The sequence below is a fragment of the Stegostoma tigrinum genome, chromosome X (assembly GCF_030684315.1).
Source record: "Stegostoma tigrinum isolate sSteTig4 chromosome X, sSteTig4.hap1, whole genome shotgun sequence".
In the NCBI taxonomy this organism is placed as follows: domain Eukaryota; kingdom Metazoa; phylum Chordata; class Chondrichthyes; order Orectolobiformes; family Stegostomatidae; genus Stegostoma; species Stegostoma tigrinum.
Genome location: NC_081404.1, coordinates 1,408,470 through 1,430,107, shown reverse-complemented (window position 1 = coordinate 1,430,107; position 21,638 = coordinate 1,408,470). Strand labels below are relative to the sequence as shown.

The 21,638-nt window shown below is 41.1% G+C and overlaps 1 protein-coding gene across 7 annotated transcripts in view; it reads right to left on the bottom strand.

The window, feature by feature from the left end:
- LOC125448180 (SWI/SNF complex subunit SMARCC2) overlaps nucleotides 1-21,638 on the bottom strand; it is a 171,329-nt gene that overhangs the window by 53,577 nt on the left and 96,114 nt on the right. For 6 of the 7 annotated variants that reach the window (XM_059643444.1, XM_048523272.2, XM_048523275.2 and 3 more), the window contains exons 12-16: nucleotides 21,373-21,432; nucleotides 18,195-18,232; nucleotides 13,417-13,547; nucleotides 12,340-12,411; nucleotides 8,022-8,135 (exon numbers count right to left, since the gene is read on the bottom strand). In XM_059643444.1, the coding sequence (XP_059499427.1) occupies nucleotides 8,022-8,135; nucleotides 12,340-12,411; nucleotides 13,417-13,547; nucleotides 18,195-18,232; nucleotides 21,373-21,432 (415 nt within the window). The remainder of the gene's footprint in view (nucleotides 1-8,021; nucleotides 8,136-12,339; nucleotides 12,412-13,416; nucleotides 13,548-18,194; nucleotides 18,233-21,372; nucleotides 21,433-21,638) is intronic. The other variant, XM_059643447.1, reaches the window with a different exon arrangement.

Below are 21,638 nucleotides of genomic sequence, written 5' to 3'. Positions count from 1 at the left end.
CAGTGATACTTATGCTATTGAGCATTTTTAAAAAGTTGTTTACGGGTTCTGGACATTGCTGTTCAGGCCAGCATTTATTGTCCATCCTCAATCACCCTTAAGAAGATGATGGTGAGCTACCTTTCTCAAACCTTTTGTCGTCCATGTGATGTAGGTTGATCACAGCGCTGTTAGGACTGGAGTTCCAGGACTCTGACCCAACAGTGAAGGAACAGCAATGCAGTTCCAAGTTAGGATGGTGTGTGGCTTGGAGGGGAACTTGCAGATGGTGGTGTTCCCATGCGTCTGCTGCACTAGTTCTTCGAGATGGTAGAGGCTATGGCATTGGAAATGCTGCTGAAGGCGCATTGGTGAGTTGCTGGAGTGCATAGCATTGGGGGGAAAAAAAACACAAAGCTACATAAGACAATACCGTGTCTAATGACTGAAGTTGCTCAAAGAAATAAGCTTAAAAGATTGTGTGGAAAGAGAAAAATGTGGGAGAGAAATAAAAGGGCAAGGTGTGGGGAGGAGGTCCAAAGATTAGTGTCGAAGCATAAGAGCACTCAACCACCAATGACATAGCAGTTAAAATCAGACATGTTCAAGAGGTCAGAATTTTGGATGAGAGCAATAATCTCTGAAGGTTGCGGGGCCAGAGGAGGTCGCAGAAAAGGTGAGAGCAATCAGAATTTTTTAAAAAGCCGAAAGAGCATGTGGAGGCAGTAAATCGGGATCAAAAACAGAAGTTGCTGAGAAAGCTCGGCAGTTCTGGCAGCGTCTGTGAAGAAAAAATCAGAGCTAACATTTCGGGTCCGGTGACCCTTCCTCGGAACAGAATTTTAAAATCCATTTTTATACCTTTTCATTTTGTTTATGAATGATTGGAGCTAGCTTTGTGATCTTTGATTTATTTCATTGTGCTGTCTAATGCCTTGTCATCTCTTCCATCTAAATAATTCCTGTTTTACAGACGAACATGCACAGCTTATTCTATTTATTTTCTTGTCTGTGTACCCACTCCTCTCACACTTCAGGATGATGTCTTGTTACATTCAAATGCTGTTCAACCTGTGATGTCTTGTAGTCCTAACAGAGTTCAAAGCTTGTCACCCCAGAGATACTGCCTGGTCTGATGAGTGTATTCAGAACTTGTTTCTCAAATATCCAGCACAAGTATTTTAGTAGAAGAATGAAATGTTTGATCTCGTCAAAGCAACCTCACATTTTATTATCTCTCCTGAGATGCTGCTTGGCCTGCTGTGTTCGTCCAGCCTCACATTTTATTATCTTGGAATTTACAACATCACAAGTGTTTTTAATATTGTGATTTTTAATGGCTCACATCTCGGCGCAAAAAAACAGAAATTGCTGGAGAACCGCAGCAGTTTGGAGAGAAAGCAGAGTCAATGTATCTGGTCCAGTGACCCTTCAGAACTGGACCTGACATGATGACTCTGCTTTTTTCTCCACAGATGTTTCCAGACCTGCTGAGGTCCACCAGCAATTTTTGATCTTTAATTCAGATTCCCAACATCTGCAGTTCTCTTCTTTTGTTCCCTGTCTCACGATGCTGTTTTCAGCAATGACTGTAATATCATAAGTAATTCTCATATTGAATGATCGCAAATCAAAGGGCTCTACTGTTACTAACAGTGACTAGATTGCAAAGTGCATATTAAGTCCGAGATTTTTCAAAGATACTTAGCCAAGCCAGTGAAATGCTTTGTACGTTGTGTTTTTACTGTATTCTGTAACTAAATGGAAACCAAGACAGATTACTTACATAAAAGACAAAGTTTGTGAAAAATACAAAACAATGAAAGAATTATTGCATGACTATTATTTCCTTATTGGTGCATTACTTAATCATCTGTAGCATGATCGTATGTCTTTTTTGGCCATGGGTTAATTAGAGATTAATTGATTTTCATTAATTTCTTTAGCTTGGCAGCTGCTCACTTTTTCATCTTTGGAAGAGATGATGTAATTTTACAGATTATAAAGAAAATGCTTGAAATATGGTACTTAAACTGCACATGACTTCAAATATGCATTCATCAATTTCCTTGCTATTATGCATGGTCAACTTAAGACCAGGTCTGGTGTTCATAGGATGCAGATTTAGAGGAAGGGAGATAATGTGCCAGGACAGAAGTTGTATGTCAGGGACTATTTTGAAGTTTCTGCCCTTGTCATTTATGTTGCCAATTTTGCAACATTTGTTTTCATTTACAGGTCAGACACCAAGAAATAAAAAGAAACTAACGTATTAAAAGATCTCCACTGTCTGAAGGGTGTAATCACAGCATAATAAGCACATACAATTATGAGTTTAACACAGGAACTTATGAAGGAAAATATTAACAGAATATGCACTCAAATACAAGATTTTTGATTTTTTTTTAAACGTTCATAAATCAACAGAGATGCCTTCAGTTTTAGGGATCAGAAAATCTGTTTCCACATTGCAGAAGTATAATATGGATTTTGAGGATGTGATCGCAACAATGACATTGAGGTATACAAGATAATGAGAGGCATAGATAGAGTTGATAGCCAGACACTATTTCCCAGGGCAGAAATGGCTAGCACGAGGGGTCATAGTTTTAAGCTGGTTGGTGGAAAGTATAGAGGGGATGTCAGAGGCAGGTTCTTTACGCAGAGAGTTGTGAGAGCATGGAATGCGTTGCCAGCAGCAGTTGTGGAAGCAAGGTCATTGGGGTCATTTAAGAGACTGCTGGACATGCATATGGTCACAGAAATTTGAGGGTGCATACATGAGGATCAATGGTCGGCACAACATTGTGGGCTGAAGGGCCTGTTCTGTGCTGTACTGTTCTATGTTCTATGTTCTATGTTGTAGATTTTAGACACTTTGGCAACTGTGTTGGTGGGACAGTAAGTGAATGTCGAAGGTGGGGTGAATGGAATGGTTTGTGCTAGGGTGTGTCAAGCCTCTAGAGAGTTACTGGAGCTGCACTCATCTAGGCAAGTCAAGCATATTCCAACACACTCATGACTTATGCCTTCATGGACAAATTTTTAAGTTTTGGGAATGAAGTTACTTGCTGCAGAATTCAGCAGCCTCTGAGCTGTTCTCGTAGTTGCAGTATTCAAATGGCTGGTCCAGTTCAGTGTTGGCTAATAGGAACTCCAGGATATTGTTAGTGGATTCAGTGATGGCAGCACCATTGAATATCATGGAGCAATGGTTACGATCTCTTGTTGGAGATGGTCGTTGCCAGGCAATTGTGTAGCAGGCGTGTTGCTTACCTAAGTCTAGCATTGTTCCAGTCTTGCTGCATTTGTGTGAGGACTAATTCTGTATCCAAGAAGTTAGGAACGGTTGCGAATATTGTGCAATCATCAGTGAACATTCCCCACTTCAAACTGCTGATGGATGGAAGAGGGTTTAGAAAAGATCTACCAGCATGTTGCCGGGAATGGAGAGTTTAGATTATAAAAATAGGCTGGATGTAGGAGGTTGAGGAGTAACATTATAGAGTTTTATGAAATCATGAATGGGATAGATAAGGTGAATAGCAAAGGTTTCCCTAGGGTGGGAGGAGTTCAAAACTAGGGGGGCGCATTTTTAAGGTGAGAGGAGAAAGATTAAAAAAGGAAATGAGGGGCAACTTTTTTTTTTCCATAGAATGGTTCATGTGTGGAACGAACTGCCAGAGGAAGTGGTAGATGCAGGTACATTTTGAATGTTTAAAAAAAATCTGGATAAGCACATGAATAGGAAAGGTTTGGAGGGAAATGGGTCAAATGCAGGCAGTGGGACTAGTTTCGTTTGAAAACATAGCTGGTGTGAACTAGTTGGACTGAAAGGTCTGCTTCCATGCTGCATGACTATGTTGAAGCAGCTGAAGGTGGTTAGACCTAGGCCCTGAGGAACTCCTGCAGAGATGTCCTGGAGCTGTCAATATTATTACTAGGATGATGTCAGGGTCCATTGCAAAAGAAAGACACAGATTCAGCAGCACCTGGCAGAACAAGTGAGAGTCAGCAGCATTAAGGGAAGCTGGTGAGAGGAAAACCTGGAATCAGACAATTTGTAGCACTCAGCAAAGCAGGTCAGAGGAGGAGCCAGAGTTAGAGCGTCTGTCAGATGAATCTATATCTCCTAAAAGGATGATTGTGTTCTGAGAAACTTAAACTTGATATCATTGGAAAACAGGTAGTTGATTGATCGATGACTATTTTTCTCATCTATGAGTAAGTCGTGAAGGTAATTCGATTGCCTGGTGAGTACTTCCTACTGATCTTTACGAGAAAAATTCACTCGGGCTAAGTATTTATTGAAAGAAGTGATTCACAGGCAGGATCAGGCCACATTATATTTTAATCAGTAGTGCCATTAATTATCTAGTAGTGGGGCAGGTGATTTGTAACGAGGTCAGCAGCTGCGTGGCCCGGAAGGAACCCAAGCTGAGCATCGGTGAGCAGGTTATTGCTGTCTAAGTCCCACTCAATATGGTCTCTTAACTCGAAACGTTAACTCTGATTTATCTCCACAGATGTTGCAAGACCTGCTGAGCTTTTCCAGCAATTTCTGTTTTTGTTTCTGATTTACAGCATCCCCAGTTCTTTCAGTTTTTATTCCACTTGGCAGCCCTGTTGATAATGCTTTCCATCGCTGCTGATGAACAACAGGAGATGGAGAGGGCCATAACTGGCCATTTTGGATTTGTCCTTTTTTTGTGGACAGGAAAAGCTGGGCAATTTTCTATACTGCTACGTAGAGTGATGACACATTGAAGGAATGATGTCAACGGGCAAGGGACTGTGCAAGAGGGAACAACAAGGAGTAGAAATTCAGTCATGATAGGACATTACTTATTTAGGAGGAGAAACATCTTTCTGTATTTATATTATGAATTCCACATATATGTTGCTTCCCTGGTGCCAAAGTAAAGGCCATCACAGAGAGGGTGCAGAATATTCAGCTGGGGGAAAGGGGTGAGCCAGAATTTGTGGTACATGATGTTACAAATGACCAGTGTTCCCTCTGATTTATTTTTCCTCAGTGTGGACCTCTGAGGACCATGTGCGGCAGCAACGTCTGAAACCAATCACCATGCATGGAACATCGGAGCAAAAGGGCATGTTGCCAATGATTTAGATTTTCAGGAACCAGGGAGCAAGATAAAAAGTCAAACCTCAAGGGTATAAACCTCTGGATCATTCTCATTATCAAGATCTAGTGAGTACAAATAGGGTGATAGGGGTAGGAACTTAATATAGAAAAGTGAGAGATGATGCATTTTGGCACAAGGGATGGGAAAAGGCAGTAGAGATTTAATGACACAGTTCTAAGGTATACAGGGACAGAGGGACCTGGCGCTGCACATGCAGAGACCTTTGAATATGGCTGACAAAATGTACAGAATCTTGAGTTTCATTGTTAGAAGAATTGAGTAAAAACACAGTAAGTTGTGCTGAACGTTTACTAAGTTCTGGTTAGGCCATGCTTAGTTCATTGCATCCAGTTCTGGCCATCACATTTCAGAAAATGTGTGGAAGTCCTTGAAAGGATGAGGAGGAGATTTACTGGAATCATTTGAGGATGGGGTGTTTTAGTTACAAGATTAGGTTATAGAGGCTAAAATTATTCTCCCCGGATAATAGGAGTTGAGAGGAGATTGTATAGAAATGTACAAGACTATAACAGGTTTAGGTAAGGTGGCTGTACAAGGACAAGGGGCCACAGGTTTAAGTTTTTGAACAAGACATGCAGGGGAGTGTGAGAAGGAACTCTTGGACACAATGAGTAGAAATGACTTGGAACTCAGTGCCTACAAGGCCATTGCAAATAAAGATGATCAATGTTGTCAAAATGAAATTGACATACTTGAAATATATAAATTTGCCCAGTTAAAAGAATTAAGTCGGGGAATGGGACTGACTAGATTGTTCAGAGGGAGCTGCCGTGGATTTTATGAACTGAAAGACCTTGTTTTGGGCTTTAAATTACTCTACATTAGAGACAGAGGCAGAGCAAACAGAATGAGAAAGTAAAATTTTAAAAATGAACAAACACTTTACAGAGATCACATTCCTCTACTTACCATAAGTATAGTCAGTAATATCCTTCCCATTCCCTTCTCCAGTCACCCAATTTCTCTTTATCCTACATAATTCCCTCCTCTTTGTCTTGCACCATTTAATTTCCTGAGATACAGGTGTTAGACAGTCAAACCTTTGGATCATTTGCTCCTTTTTAAACTGACCACAGACGAGGCAATTAGTTAACTCTAAAAGGCAATATGTTTTCTGAACGTGGAATTAAAAGACACACATTCTCATCCTCTAAATTCATATTCATTTTCTAAGTGAGTTAGCGCATGCAAGTATGAAGGTTTCTCTCTTTTCACACCCCCCTACCCCCAAACTTGGTGTCAAAATATTTTCGAAACTTGAGACAAAACAAAACCTACAATAATAATGTAACAAGAACTCATTTATTTCTGTCTCTCATACACAAACCTGTATGTTTATTCATCATACCTCAGATGAATTTGGGACCCACAAGCCTTTGAAACATTTTTTTCTTAAGTATGTGAAAAGCTGAGTGTAATGTTTAGATGCTCAAATAAAAATAATTCTGTTAATAGAAATATAAAAATAATAATAGTTGACTAATTCATCCACTATTGGGAAATTAGGTATTTGAAGTCTGGGCCCAAAATATAAAGTACAGGCTCCTGGGAGAGATAGGGTCCTTAAAGGAAAAAGTTTGACAAAGCGTAATATAAAGGAAATTCAAATAATTCATTTCATCTTCACCATGAGGCATATCATTCTACAATTTAAAAAAAAAATTATTTGTATATTGAAAATGTCAATTACTGAGAAACAAAAATATTGACTGAAGAATTTCAGAAACAATCTTGTGGAAACTGAATGGCCACATTGCGCAATTAGAATGATGGATATGCATAAGCATAACCCATAATAAATATGATCATGGGAATTTATTGTGAGAATGTTGAGACAAAAATGTAACCCTTGTAATTAAGGAGTTAAAGAGAGAGCCATACAACAAGAAATTAGTATGGATTTTACTGGGGACAAGGGCATCTGAGGCATCAATTGAGAAAATAAATACCTGCAGAAGTATTGTGATGAATGGAAAACAAAAGACTGGACAGTTGTAACTAGAGTGCAAGTATACTTAAATTTGGGGGGAGCAGCAGGTAGTGGAAAGAAGTATCTTCCCAGGGGTGGATGCAGAACAAAGGGGGTCAGATGATACGGGTGATAAGGGATAGGAGGAAGTGGTCAGAGACCACAGGACAAGATGAGGTCAACAAGACCTCTATGAATATGAGTACGAGAATAAGTGAGTATGATACAATGGAAGGGTCACAAATGCAAAGAGAGGAAGAGGGGAGTTGAAGTGAACATGGAAATCTCCAAAGTAGAAAGGAGGGAAGATATCTCAAACTTGGGGTGGGATTTGAGGTGGGTAGAGAACAAGGACTTTAAAAGAGGTATGTGATGAGTGGTTTAAATTGTTCAAAGAGGGAGAAAGTAGAACAAGAGTGAGAGAAGCAAACACAGTCAGATTTGCTAAGAAGGGCAACGTCACCACCACAGCAATTTGGGTAAGACAGTCGCTGGAAATTGTAACTACGTAGTGAGGCTTCAGTTAGGGACAACACATCACCCTCTCATTAAATAATAACAAAATTTTTGATCAAGGCAATGCCATCATCATAACAAGGTCAGGGATGGCAAGTGCCTTGTTCACAAGTAAATGGACATTTTGAAGTGGACTACAGAGAAAAACTGCATTTGCTAATCACTGGAAAAGTACAAGGGGGCTCAGTTATCAGAGTCATGGGCAAGATCAGCTCTCTTTGGAGTCCATGCTTGGAACCCTAGCTATACCCCTCATCCTGGGTTTCAAAAAGATTTTAATGCTACTGGCCCCTGTACTAAGGACACTGGAGCCATTGTTCCCAATGGCTTTCAGAAAGATTCAGTCATAAAATTTAACTGGATTCTAACAATTCTTCATTATTACGTACCTCATTATCGCACAAACATCTCCTGCAAGATTTCGACGGCATGCTGTTGACGTGAGGTACTCCTGTGGATTCAGACGGTACGTATCAATCATGAAATTACGATAGGCAAGGTAACTGGGGAAGAATGAGATTAAAAAGATGGTTGAAGAATCAGTTTTGCCAAAAATGTCACTGTTAAGAAACTTCATAAAACTTTGAGAGCCTGGATTAATCAGATTGTTCATGCTCTATGTTTAGCCTAACCATACCACTATACAGGCCTCAGTGTGAACTGAACACATTTTGCGGTATAACCCAGTGTCCTAGTCACTTTGGATACTAATGACCTCTCACACTTAGTTTATGGTTAGCAGTAAGTTTCTAACCTGCCTTCTTGGCCAATACTATCGCTCCCACAGAAAGAATAATATAATTTTTACTAGCAATGTACATTTTTCCATCTGGAGCTCCATTTGTCACTCGCTGGCCTGGATAAAGGGGTGTGCCTGTTTGTCAGCTGTGGATCCTGGCTCTGAATCAAGCAATGGTGGGCTCACAGTGCACAATCTATGGCCCAGTGCACTGTCAGAAAGTGCTGCCCTGTGCCTATCCGTATGCTCAATTGGAAGCAAAAGATCCCATGAAATGATTCCAAGATGCAGCTTACATGACCAACATTCAAAAGTGCAGATGTTTGGTCATTTATGCAACAGCTGTGTGTGGCAGCTTGCTATATGCAAATTGGCTACCACTAAAAACAACTTGGAGGTATCCTCAGGCTGTAAAAGGTGCTATACAAGTTTACTTAGTGATAATGGGAACTGCAGATGCTGGAGAATCCAAGATAATAAAATGTGAGGCTGGATGAACACAGCAGCATCTCAGGAGCACAAAAGCTGACGTTTCGGGCCTAGACCCTTCATCAGAGAGGGGGATGGGGTGAGGGTTCTGGAATAAATAGGGAGAGAGGGGGAGGGGGACCGAAGATGGAGAGAAAAGAAGATAGGTGGAGAGAGTATAGGTGGGGAGGTAGGGAGGGGATAGGTCAGTCCAGGGAAGAGGGACTGGTCAAGGAGGTGGGATGAGGTTAGTAGGTAGGTAGGTAGGAGATGGAGGTGCGGCTTGAGGTGGGAGGAAGGGATGGGTGAGAGGAAGAACAGGTTAGGGAGGCAGAGACAGGTTGGACTGGTTTTGGGATGCAGTGGGTGGAGGGGAAGAGCTGGGCTGGTGGGGGAAGGGGAGATTTTGAAGCTGGTGAAGTCCACATTGATACCATTGGGCTGCAGGGTTCCCAAGCAGAATATGAGTTGCTTTTCCTGCAACCTTCGGGTGGCATCATTGTGGCACTGCAGGAGGCCCATGATGGACATGTCATCTAAAGAATGGGAGGGGGAGTGGAAATGGTTTTTTGTGCTCCTGAGATGCTGCTGGGCCTGCTGTGTTCATCCAGCCTCACATTTTATACAAGTTTACTTCTTTTGTGTAAAAATTCAGAATTCAAGTTAACAGAGTCCTGTAATGAATTTTTTAAATCTGGTTTTCACATACATAAAGGCCTTTTGATAATGCAAATGATCACCTGTAGAGGTCTTATTTTCAATCAGCCCCATACAAATTGGCTTTCTTCCAACATTAGCTCCACCTGGTCACTTCTTTCGAGATACATGTCCACGTAAGCACTAAGAATAAGCATGACTGAGATTTACTGAGGTGGGAGGTTGATTTTTACAAATGTCTGCCAAGTTTGGGAATTTTATTGACCGTTTATGCACAGAAAGAAAAAAAAAATTGCTGTAAGGATTATGTTTTTAACACAAGTTCCACTAAAATGCACTCAGAATGAAGGAAGGTGATTAGCATAAGGTTGTTGACTTGCTCGCCAAGCTAGCTTGTTTTTGTTCAGCCGTTTCATCACCACACGTGGTGACATCATCAATGGAGCCTCCGATGAAGTGATGTTATTCTACTCCATTTGGAACTTATACTGTCTGGTCCGTTACAGTGAGTAGTGTCATTTCTGGATTTCATCTGTATGGGTTTGTATATGGGGCGCAATTCTATATGTTTGTTGATTGCATTACGGGTGGAGAACCAGGCCTCTAGGAATTCCGGAGCATGTCTGTGTTTGGCTTGGGCTACTATAACTACAAACCCATGTCATTTAGCATGGTGACAAAACGCCTGAACAAGAGCAAGCCAGCTTGGCAAGCAAGTCAGCAACCTCACCCACAAGCAGAGCCACAGATCTTTGCCAAAACTTTAAAGGTGATTAGTATGCCAATAGACTGACCTCTGAAATTGTTTCCCCATTGACTGTAAGACAGTGAGCAAATAGTTGAGCCTGTCTTGGATTTAGTAAGCACTTCATAGCCATTAAGTGAAAAAGTCCCAGACATTCAACAAAGGGGGTCTTGCAATGGTCCAACTTTTGGATTATGAACACTGGGATGTAAACAGTCAACCAGGCCCAGCACAGGCTGCAAAGTCAGTCAAGCTTTAAAGAGGAAGCTGTGTGGGCAAACTTTGGCCAGGTTCAGTAAAATATAAGTAGTTATTTGTTTAAGTCCAATGAAGAGAATTTGCTGATGTAAGGATGTGATTCGCTATTATTACATAAATATACAGAGAACTGATTGAAAAGTCCAAAAATTAGGACCAGACCATTCAGGATGTTAGGAAGCATTCCTGCAGACAAAGGATGGTAGAGGTTTGGATCTCTCTTACACAAACAGCAGTTGATGCTAGATTAGTTGTTAATTTTAAATCTGAGAAAGGTAGATTTTTGTAAAGCAAAGGTGTTCTGGGATATGGACTGAAGGAATGTATGTGGAGTTAGACCACAGATCAGCCACAATCTCAATGAATGGCGCCACAGGCTCGAGGGGCTGAATGGCCTATGGCTGTTCCTATGAATAAATGAGTGTGACCATGATTGTTGATCTGCACGTTAACGTAATGTGTAATTAAGCAGCCTAATGATTCACATGGTCCCGTCTTACTAAGTATTTTCTCAGCCCACTTTTGAAAAGTTCAAAGAAGCACGTGTGTGGAAAAGCACAGATCACAACGAGATATGACTATTATAAATCATGGTGGTTGTGCTACTATGTTGGTAAATATTAAACATTGAGTCGACTCAGTCATTTAAGAATAATGAAATTTACTTACAGAAGTGAATGATTCCACTGAAACTCAAGGATGTCTTTATGACAGATGTAAGTTTTTGTCTATTTTACTTTTTCAATCTTGCTGCATATATCTGCTATTACTGTTTCTCTCCCTAGTAATAAATGTCATCATTCCATTTGCATTCCATTTCACTCAACGCACTAATATTTTGTGATTCATGCACCAAAATTCTCAGATCACTCTGCTGTAAAGTTTTGCAACCTCTTTCCATTTAACGTGCATATTTTCCCACATTTTATTTCATCTGCTATATTTTTAGGCCATCACTGAACCTACCTATTTTCCTTTGTATACTCTACCTCCTCATGACATTTTACATTCTCACGTATCTTTGTCTGATCAGTAAATTTAGCCTCAATGCCCTCATCCAAGTCAGTGACATAAATTGTGAACAGTTGAGGCCCCAGCACTGATCCCCGGCACTCCACTAGCTGCAAGAACAAGTTGTAATGCTACATGTTTGCAGAGTGTGCTGCATGGCGGAGGTGTTATAGGACCCATCTTGATTGACTTACTTGGTTAAGACAGAACTACCCTTTTTTTGGTTTGCCTGTTCACTAATCTTTGATCTACACTGACTTTAATTTGTTTGTCACTTATAGCAGAAGTCTTAGAACATTTGATACTGTCTTTCAGTAATTTCTTTGGTCATTTAGGAAAATCATCTTTTTTAAAAACTCAACAGGGATTGCAGCATGTTTAATTCCACGAATACTTTAGAAGACCCTGAGGGTGTTTAGTGAATGTGGTGCACCCCATGAAATAACAACCTTTTCTGTGCTTTCCCTACATATGCTGCAGAAGCAGGGCTTTTTAAAACAACAAATGACTGGTGAATTGGTGGTAACAAACCACCGGCCATGACTAAGGACTGTGAAACCTGTTATTAGGTCTTTTTAAGATCATCCCCTCACCAGTAAATTTAGAAGTGGTGAGCATTTGCAAGTCATTTAACCACCATATTCTAATGAATGCTATGAGCTGTCCTCTGAATTGGGATTGCCCAAGACTACCAAATTGTTGGCGATGCCACTTTCAAGTGCCATTATTCATATTTATGTCTTCTAATGTGTTGCAAACCTGGGAATCAACGTGAAATTTACCAATTTTTTTTTACAAAAAATAATATCATATGTAAATAAGTACTCACATCTCTGGGGTTTTGGACTTATTTTTTCCATTAAAGAATTCTGGGAGAGCACGTCGTTCAATGGCATGGACACTGTTGAGAAGAATATTATTTCAGGCTTCGCAGGAACTGTTAACTACAATTCTGTATAAGACTGGCACCGCAAAGGGAACTACAATGATAATCTGGATTCAATTCCAGTCCCATCACAAGGGGCTTGGAATTCTTTTTGTTTCCAGGTTGCTAGGTATTAATACTGTGCTCTACAATCTGATAACGTTGCATGTATTAGTCTGAACAGATTATATTCAAAGGTGAAGTGAAATCTGAGATCCAGAAATTTGGAAATAATTGATTCAGGCTGGGCAGTCGAAAGGGCAGGTTCCCGAACTAGGCAATATCACTCTTCCCACTCAACCATCCCCTTGTGCTGATCACTTTCCTGCTATTCTTTTTCAGGTTGAGCTTAGAGCGAGAAAAACATTGTGTCATGTGGTTAGACTCGGAGGGTAATTTGAACTCAACACGTCTGGTGGGAAACCAGCCGTGTCAAATTAGCTGCATGTTGTTTTCCATGGATTTGAACAGTAATATCAGATGGCAACAGGAAATAAAAAGTGTTCAATTTCATCTCATCAGTTTCCGACTGATTAGATTAAGTTGCGGTCACTCATTTGACCCATCTGGGATGCAGACAGTGCAGTACCTGGACTGCTGGATATGGTGAGTTAAAAATATTGTCATCTTTGGAATGCATATGGTCATACTCTAATGATTTCAGATTTCAACACAAAGAGAGCCCATTCGGCCATTTTAACCAGTGCTGTCTAATCAATTCCCTGCACAATCTCAGACTACAGTGCATCATTGGGCCCATCTGATCGAAGAAATAAAATTTAAAAGGGAAAAGAATAGCTGCCTTATCCTGCAACCTGAATTAAATACAGGACTGGGGAATTTGCAAACATTGTACAGTGAAATGAAAATCAACATCCGATATAGCAGATTTTAATTCATTATAAGTGGTCATTATTCACCAAACAAAATGCACATCAGCCTCAGTATGGTTAATAAAAACACCACTTGCAACAGGGTTACCTATTGTAGTCAAACCATGCTGCGTAACTAGGTATGATAATGTGGTGAGTCTGCTCTGTAACATTGTCCTCATGTAAGTCAGGATTTTTTGTTTGTTCCCCTTTGTTTCCAGCAGAAGTATCTTCCTCATCCTGCAGTAGGAAAGCAAAATTCTTGTAAGTTGGAAGCATGTATTCTGTTACTCAACAAGATTCCCACTTAGCTTTCTGACAATGGACCATTCACAAATAACAGAATACATTCCTAACAATATCCAAATATTCACCTGAAAAAACATAACTGACTGCTTAACTAAATGCCTCTGGGAAAGGAGAATTCAAGCATGAATAATCAAACGTATTATCAGCAGTGAGTTTCACAGAGATATTTAACACGGCTCAAGTTATAGGTAGCGCAGCACAGTGCAAAGAAGAATCCAATCCAATGTTATTGGTCATTGTCCAACATCATTAATTCAAAGAAGTGGGGAAATTCTCAGCAGGATTATTTTACTGGCCCTATTGCTATAATATAAGGTAGCTCCCCACCAGAATGTCATGCCTCATTACTAGCGTCAAGAACATTAGTCCCCATGGCTGATTAGGATTTTCAGTGGCAGACGATTTTCTCTCTCTTCAATTACACCATTTGATCGTGTGTGTCTAATTCATTCCGGGCCTTGGCCCCGGATACCTCTGCATGAGTACTCTACATTCTCTATGTGCCATGTGGTCTGAATGTGGGGGGGGTCACTCTTCATCCCTACACCATATTGACATCATTATATTTTATCTCTTGCCTTGTTGCAGTTTTAAAGCACTGTTTGGCGATGTGTAGATATGGTTTAGAGCATTGACAGTTCTCAGGACAAACCAATGTTCAAATGGGGAGCTTCAATCAGGTCTTCATATATCATAAATATTTGTACATCTAGATTATAGATGTTTGCCTATAAAAGATCTTAGTGCCCGATTCAGGTCCAGATTCTGGACACGAACATCTTTTGGCTGCAGTGATATGGCCGGTGGTGCCTCTCCAGCTTGGAATTAATACTATTAATCCAGAAACTCAGCTGATGTTCTGGGGCCGTGGGTTCAAATCCAGCCATGGAAGACGGTGGAATGTGAATTCAATATAAACTATATCTGGAATTAAGAATTTACTGATGGCCATGAAACCATTACTGATTGTTAGAAAAACCCATCTGGCTCACTAATGTCCTTCAGGGATGGAAATCTGACATGTGACTCCAGACCTATAACAATGTGCTTGACTCTCAACTGTCCTCCCAAAAGGCCAAGCAAGCCACTCATTTGTACAATTACTACAAAGTTCCAACAAAGAAATGAAATTGGGCAAACCACTCTGCATTGGCCTAGGCACAGGAAAAGACAAGGGCAGAAACAGCCCGACAAAGACCTCCTTACTAACATCTGGGGGCTACTGCTAAAATTGGGAAAGCAGTTTCACATAATCAGGCAAGAGGCTGACATGTTCATACTTGCAGAATTATACCTTAAAGATAATGTCCCAGACCCACTGTCAACACCCCTGGAAATGTCCTTTCCCTCCCAGTGGAGGTGATGCATAATAGCGTAGAGTCTGGAAGGAGTTGCCCTGGGAGTCCTCAACATTGATTCTGGACCCCATGAGGTCTCATGGCTCAAGGTTAAACATGGGCAAGGAAACTTCCTACCGATTAACATTTTTCCTTGGCTGATGAATCAGTGCTCCCCCATGGTGAGCAAAACTTGGAGGAAGCACAAGGGTGGTGAGTGGCGGCAGAATGTTTTCTGGGTGGGGGATTTCAATGTCCATCACCTAGAGTGTCTCAGCAGCAGCACTACAGATCGAGCTGGTCGGGTCCTAAAGGACATAGCTGCTAGACTGGGTCTGCCCCTCTATCGTGTTGTGTGCTAAATGGGACGGCTTCAAAGAGATTGAACAACTCAACACTGGGTATCCATGGAGCACTGTGGGCCATCGACAGCAACAGAACTGTGCTGCACAATCTGTAACCTCAATGTCCAGCATATCTCCCACTCAACCATTACGATCACGCCAGGGGATCAACCCTGGTTCAGCAGACAGTATAGGAGGGCATGCCAGAAGCAGCACTAGGCATACCTAAAAAGGAGGCGTCAACCTGGTGAAGCTACCAAACAGACTGCCAAACTCCAAAAGCAGCAAGTGATAGACAGAGCTAAGTGCTCCCACAACCAACAGATCAGATCTAATCTCTGATGTCAGTCTTGCCACATCCAGTCATGAATGGTGGTGGGCAATTAAACAATTCACTGGGGGAGGCAGCTCCAAAAATGTCCCCATCCTCAATGATGGAAGAGCCCAACATATCAGTGCAAAAGGTAAGGCTGAAGCATTTATAGCAATCTTCAGCCAGAAGTGCCAAATGGACATTCATCTCAGTCTCCTCCAGCGGTCCCCAACATCACATATATCAGTCTTCAGCCATTTCAATTCACTCCATTTGATATCAGAAAATGGTCGGAAGCACTGGATACTGCAAAGGCCATGGGGCCTGAGAACAGCCCAGCAATAATACTGAAGATGCGTGCTCCATAATGTGCCGCTTCCCTAGTCAAACTGTTCCAATACAATTAAACACTGGCATTGACCCCAACAATGTGCAAAATGTGTCCAGGTATGTCCTGTACACAAAAAGCAGGACGAATCCAACCCGGCCAATTACCACCCCATCAGTTTAATCTCAATCAGTAAAGTGATGGAAGGTGTCATCAACAGTGCTATCAAGCAGCACCTGCTCAGAAATAACCAGTTCAATGATGCCCAGTTTGAGTTATGCTAGGGTCACTCAGCTCCTACTCTAATTACAGGAATGGTTCAAACATGGACAAAAGAGCTGAACTCCAGAAGGAAGTGGCAATGGCTGCTCTTGACAATCGACGCCACATTTGACTGTGTGTGATATGAAGGAGCCCTAGCAAAATCAATCGGCATCAGTGGACAAACGCTCTACTGGTTGGAGTCATGCCTGACACGAAGGAAGATGGTTGTGGTTGTGGGAGGTCAATCATCTCAGCTCCAGGACAGCTCTGCATGAGTCACTCTGGGTACTGTCCTTGGCCCAACCATCTTCAGCTGCATCAATGATCTGCCCTCTAACATGAGGTCAGAAGTGGGGAAGTTTGCTGATGTTTGCACCATGTTCAGCATTATTTATGACTCTTCACATACTGAAGCAGTCCATATTCAAATGCAATGAGATCTGGAAAATATCCAGGCTTGGGCTGACGAATAGTAAGTAACAGTCATGCCACACAAATGTGAGGTAATGGCCATCTCCAGGAAGTGATAAACTAATCACAACCCCTTGACATTCAATGGTGTCACTGAATACCCCACGATCAACATTCTGGTTTACCACTGACCAGAAACTCAACTGAACTCACCACATAAACAGGGTGGCTACAAGAGCAGGTCAGAAGCGAGAAATGCTGCACTGAGTAACTCACCTCCTGACTCCCCAAAGCCTGTCTACTATGTGCAAGGCACAAGTCAGGAGTGTGATGGAATACTCCCCACTTGCCTGGATGGGTAGAGCTCCAGCAACACTCAAGAAACTTGACACCATCCAAGTCAAAGCAACTGCTTCATTGGCACCACATCCACAAGCACTCCGTTCACCACTGATGCTCAGTAGGAGCAATTTGTGCTATCTACAAGATGCACTGCAGAAATTCATCAAGGATCCTTAGGCAGCAACTTCTAAAACCATGACCACGTCCATCGAGAAGGACAAGGGCAGCAGATACATGGGAATGCCTGAAAGTTCCCCTCCAAGTCACTCACACTCCTGATGTGGAAATATGTTGTCGTTCCTTGACTATGGCTGGGTCAAAATCCTGGAATTTCCTGCCTAATGGCATTGTGGGTCAACCCACAGCATGTGGACAGCAGCAGTTCAAGGCAACAAAGTGTGAAGCTGGATGAACACAGCGGGCCAAGCAGCATCTCAGGAGCACAAAAGCTGATGTTTTGGGCCTAGACCCTTCATCAGCTCACCATCACCTTCTCAAGGGCAACTTGGGACAGGCAATAAATGCTGCCCAGCCAGTGATGCCTACATCCCATAAGTGAATGCCAAAAAAAGACATTGCAACAATTTACATTGGAGCAAATGGTCAGTTTAATGGAATATGTGCTGATGCAGGTAGATAGCATCCTCTGAATTACACAAACAGGAGGCTGGAAGAACACAGCACGCCAGGTACCATCTGGAGGAAAGGATCACTCAATGTTTTGGGTATTACCCTTCTTCAGGTCCTGTTTTGCTACCTTGGATTCCAGCATCTGCAGTTTTTTTGTCAGCATTCTCTGAATGCCTGTACAATTTTATATAGAACAGGTGTCCACAATTCTGATCTGTTGGATTGTGGTTGGCTTTCTGGTTTTGTAACAAGTATCCTTGCTGAGGGAGTATCCATTATCTGGGATGAGTCTGGCTCTCTGAATTTGAGAACTACACAATAAAAACAAACCATAACCAAAATGTAAAGAATATGCCCTCTGCTTCTCTGCCATTTTAGCTTTTCACGACTTCAGTGACCCAACATTAATGCAGTTAATCATCCACTATATCTTATCTGAGTAGTTCAACAAAACCCTACCGAGTGGCAAATGGCATTAGTCATACGACCTTAAGATACAATCTTGCAATTCAAAATTATGTCTGAAAGTGCAAAAAAAAACAGAGTAAAGAGAAAACTATCTGAAAAGGTACAAAGTGCATCAGAATGCTGCAAGGTCAGCATGCTTACCTTGCCAGTTGTCTCCAGATTATCATCCTCTTGCTCATCTGGAAAAAAAAAATAAGTGATCAACACTGTTTTCTCAGAATGTATTGTAAATGTCTTCAAAAGAGTGAGCCCAGATTTTAGTAAAGTTTCTTTCCTGTTTCTCGTGAACAGGAGTCAAAAAGAAGTATGTGAAGTTATTTTACACAGTAAAGCTTGCACAGCTTGTGGGATTTTCACAGTATTTTAAATGATCTGCATCTTCTACATAGCTACAACCTTGATGGATTGCTAGAGTTCAGTCTACAGACTGGATACACAAGGTAGTAGTGGACCACCACAGTGATTTATGATCACTTAAATACCACTTTTCTCTGTACAATGACCCATAAATGTTCCAAAGCCAGCCTTAACAATCTTATTAGCAACTGACTGACATTGAGGTCCATCCAAAAGGGAACCGAGCCTTGGACAAGCAGTCCATGTAGTGGCAAGCAGGCTGCTACATGGACAACTTGCCCTGAGCTCAGTTCCCTTATTATTGGGGCTTCATTCTTTAAGGATACAGCACAGCACATTCAACTGTGCTGAGAGGAACTGTTGGAGGGTAGTATCATCTGACCACAATGACAGATCCAGGGATAAGGCAGTCAATTTTTCCGGACCAAGTTTACTAGGGAATCATTGGCTGTGCTGGTATAGGACAAGTGGCCACTTTGGAAAGTAAGATTAGTGTTCTGAAATATCTTCTCTTGGAGCCTCAGGCAAGAACCATGATCTATCATGCAATGGACAAGTCAACTAAGTGCTAGATAAACTGGTCTAAGGGCAGAAGGTTTCCTGTGAGACCATTAGAAATAAGACACACAAAAATATTAACTTCCTGGATGGTTCTCAGAAATGATTGGCAATGACTACACTGACACACATTGGATATTGCCAGCAACGATCCAGATTCAAGCAAACATGGAGATGCTATACCTTGAGATGCATTGAAAGACAGACAAGCGTCTGACCATGTAGGAGAATTTAAGGGGCAAGGATCTCAGATAATAAAATTTGTTTTGAATGGAACCAGAGAAATGTTTGGTCTATCTCAGCTTATGCTGCTAACTGAATACGGTCCCAAAGGTGGTCTAATTTATCAATTCAAAGAATTTCAAAGAGGTGCATATGACATATTTCTAGGATTCCTGAATCTGTATTGCTGCCGCCAATATGGCAGTGAACTCCTGTACTGTGTATCCTACTTGAGCACTGGCTGAGTGTCAAATGTCAAACAAGTTATGAGTATGAAACTCGATTAGTCAGGGAACAACTTGCAGGTAAACCTGAAGACAGAGTGTCCAGGCACTCTGCTGATGTAACAGAACAAATACTTCTGCATATTTTGACATTTCCTATTGCCTCATTGGCCAGACTACACTTGGGATACTGCAAACTGTTCTGGTCCCACATTTAAAACAAGAATACAGATGTACTGAAGAAAGAAAAATATATTTCTTATAATGACACCAGAACTGACAGGTAATATTTATCTGGAAAGATTGAAGCAGGTGAAGCTCTTTTCCCAAGAAAAGAGAAGACTGAGGAATAATGATAAATTAGACTTAGAGAAAACGTTTCCATGTCTGAATGAGACCAGAAACAGGAACCATAAATAAGATTGTGACAAATAACTCCAACAAGGAAATCTGAGGAGACATTTTTACTCAAAGAGTGATGAGAATGCATGTCTCGCTACAATAGGGAATGGCTGAGATGAATAGCAGAAATGCATATAAGGAAAGTTGGGCAACATGAGGAAAAAAGAAATAGAATGAAACAGTGATAGGGCAAGATAAAGAGGGTTGGGGCAAGGTTCACGTGGAGTTGTTTCCATACTATAAGTACTTTGCATTGAAGGGGCTACAGTTACCTTCATCACAGTGTGCATGTCTTGTAGGTTGTACTATGAACAGATTTAAGAGATTATCCCATGTGCATTTTTTTGTTTAATACAGTCTGCATCTTTTTGCTTGACATGAAGAAGAATACAGGAAGATTTTGTTCACATAGTGAAATTCCAAATAGCACTTTGCAGGCTTGGGTCAATAACTCGGTGCAGAGAGTGCCAAAAGTCACCATCTATGTGGCCTACGTGGTGTTCCCTCAATGACATTATTGGAGAAAGCTGTGTGGGTCAGGTAGTTAACATTTCTTGCTCCTGTCTGCCCCAAGGGAATCAACACTACCTGACTAAATCTTTTCACCAAGGCTTTTTTTAAATTGAAAATGCTTTGGTTTTAACAGCTTTCACCTCTGACTGACCCTGCCCACAATTTGCCTTGACAACTGACCAGATTAAAGGTAGCACAAACATGAATTTAAAACTTTTAGTTTCTCTAACTTGGCTGAATCTTTAGCTACATTTTAAATGGTTGTTTATTCCTTTCTTTGGTGCAGTAACGACTACTTAGCTTTATCATGGAAAGTAATTCTTGGATTTAAGTAAATATTCTCATTATTTAATTTTTGTATCATCTGCGGACTTATTGATAACCCTCCTATATGCAGGTCAAATTATTTATACAAACCACAAACAGTGAGGGCCCCAACAGTTACCCTGTTGGACTCCCCTGGACACTGATGCCTCAAACATCAAACTCCACTTCCGGCTACTCAGCCAATTGTGAATTCAATCTGTCAAATTTCTTTGGATCACATGGGCTTTTAGCTTTGTGATCAGCCTCGCACATGGGAGCTTAAAAAACCCATTGCTCAAGTCCAAGTAGACTACATAAATTTGTGTACAGCAAGCTCCAACAATCAGCAATGAGATGAATGACCAAATAATCTGCTTTCGATAACATTAGCTAAGAAATAAAGACAAGTTAAAAACACTCTACCCTTCTTCAAATAGTGCCAAAGGATCTTTAACCCTGGACCATGTAAGCAAGTCTCCGTTTTACATCTCATCCAAAACAGGGTATCTAAAACAATTCAGTATTTGCTCAATTCTGCAATGGAAATTTAGTCTAGATTATGGACTGGAATGCAACATACAGCAATCTTACTCCTGGCACTATCATTTTTGCTAAAATTTAGACTCAGACATAGATTGAAAGTTAAAGCTAACTAGGTGGAGTGGGACAGGCCGATAGATAGGGGCGGAGATGGATTAACAGGGGTAAACAGATACATGGATATAGATTATTTTTACCGAGATCAGTCATAGTGCCACCTTTCACTGGCGCTGATTCAGAATCTTTCTTCGTGTTCACTAAAAGACAAAATCTTCAGATATAAACATTGCAAACTATTCTACAACACGTATTCACAAAAATTCACAAAAAAAAAACAAAAATGAACACTGCAAGTTTGAAGCAACTGCACTCATGCTCTGTCGTATTGCTTGAATTATAATCCCACACTTTAAACTGAAGATTGCTTCCAACACAGAATCAGAATAACTATTGAAGTTTGGGT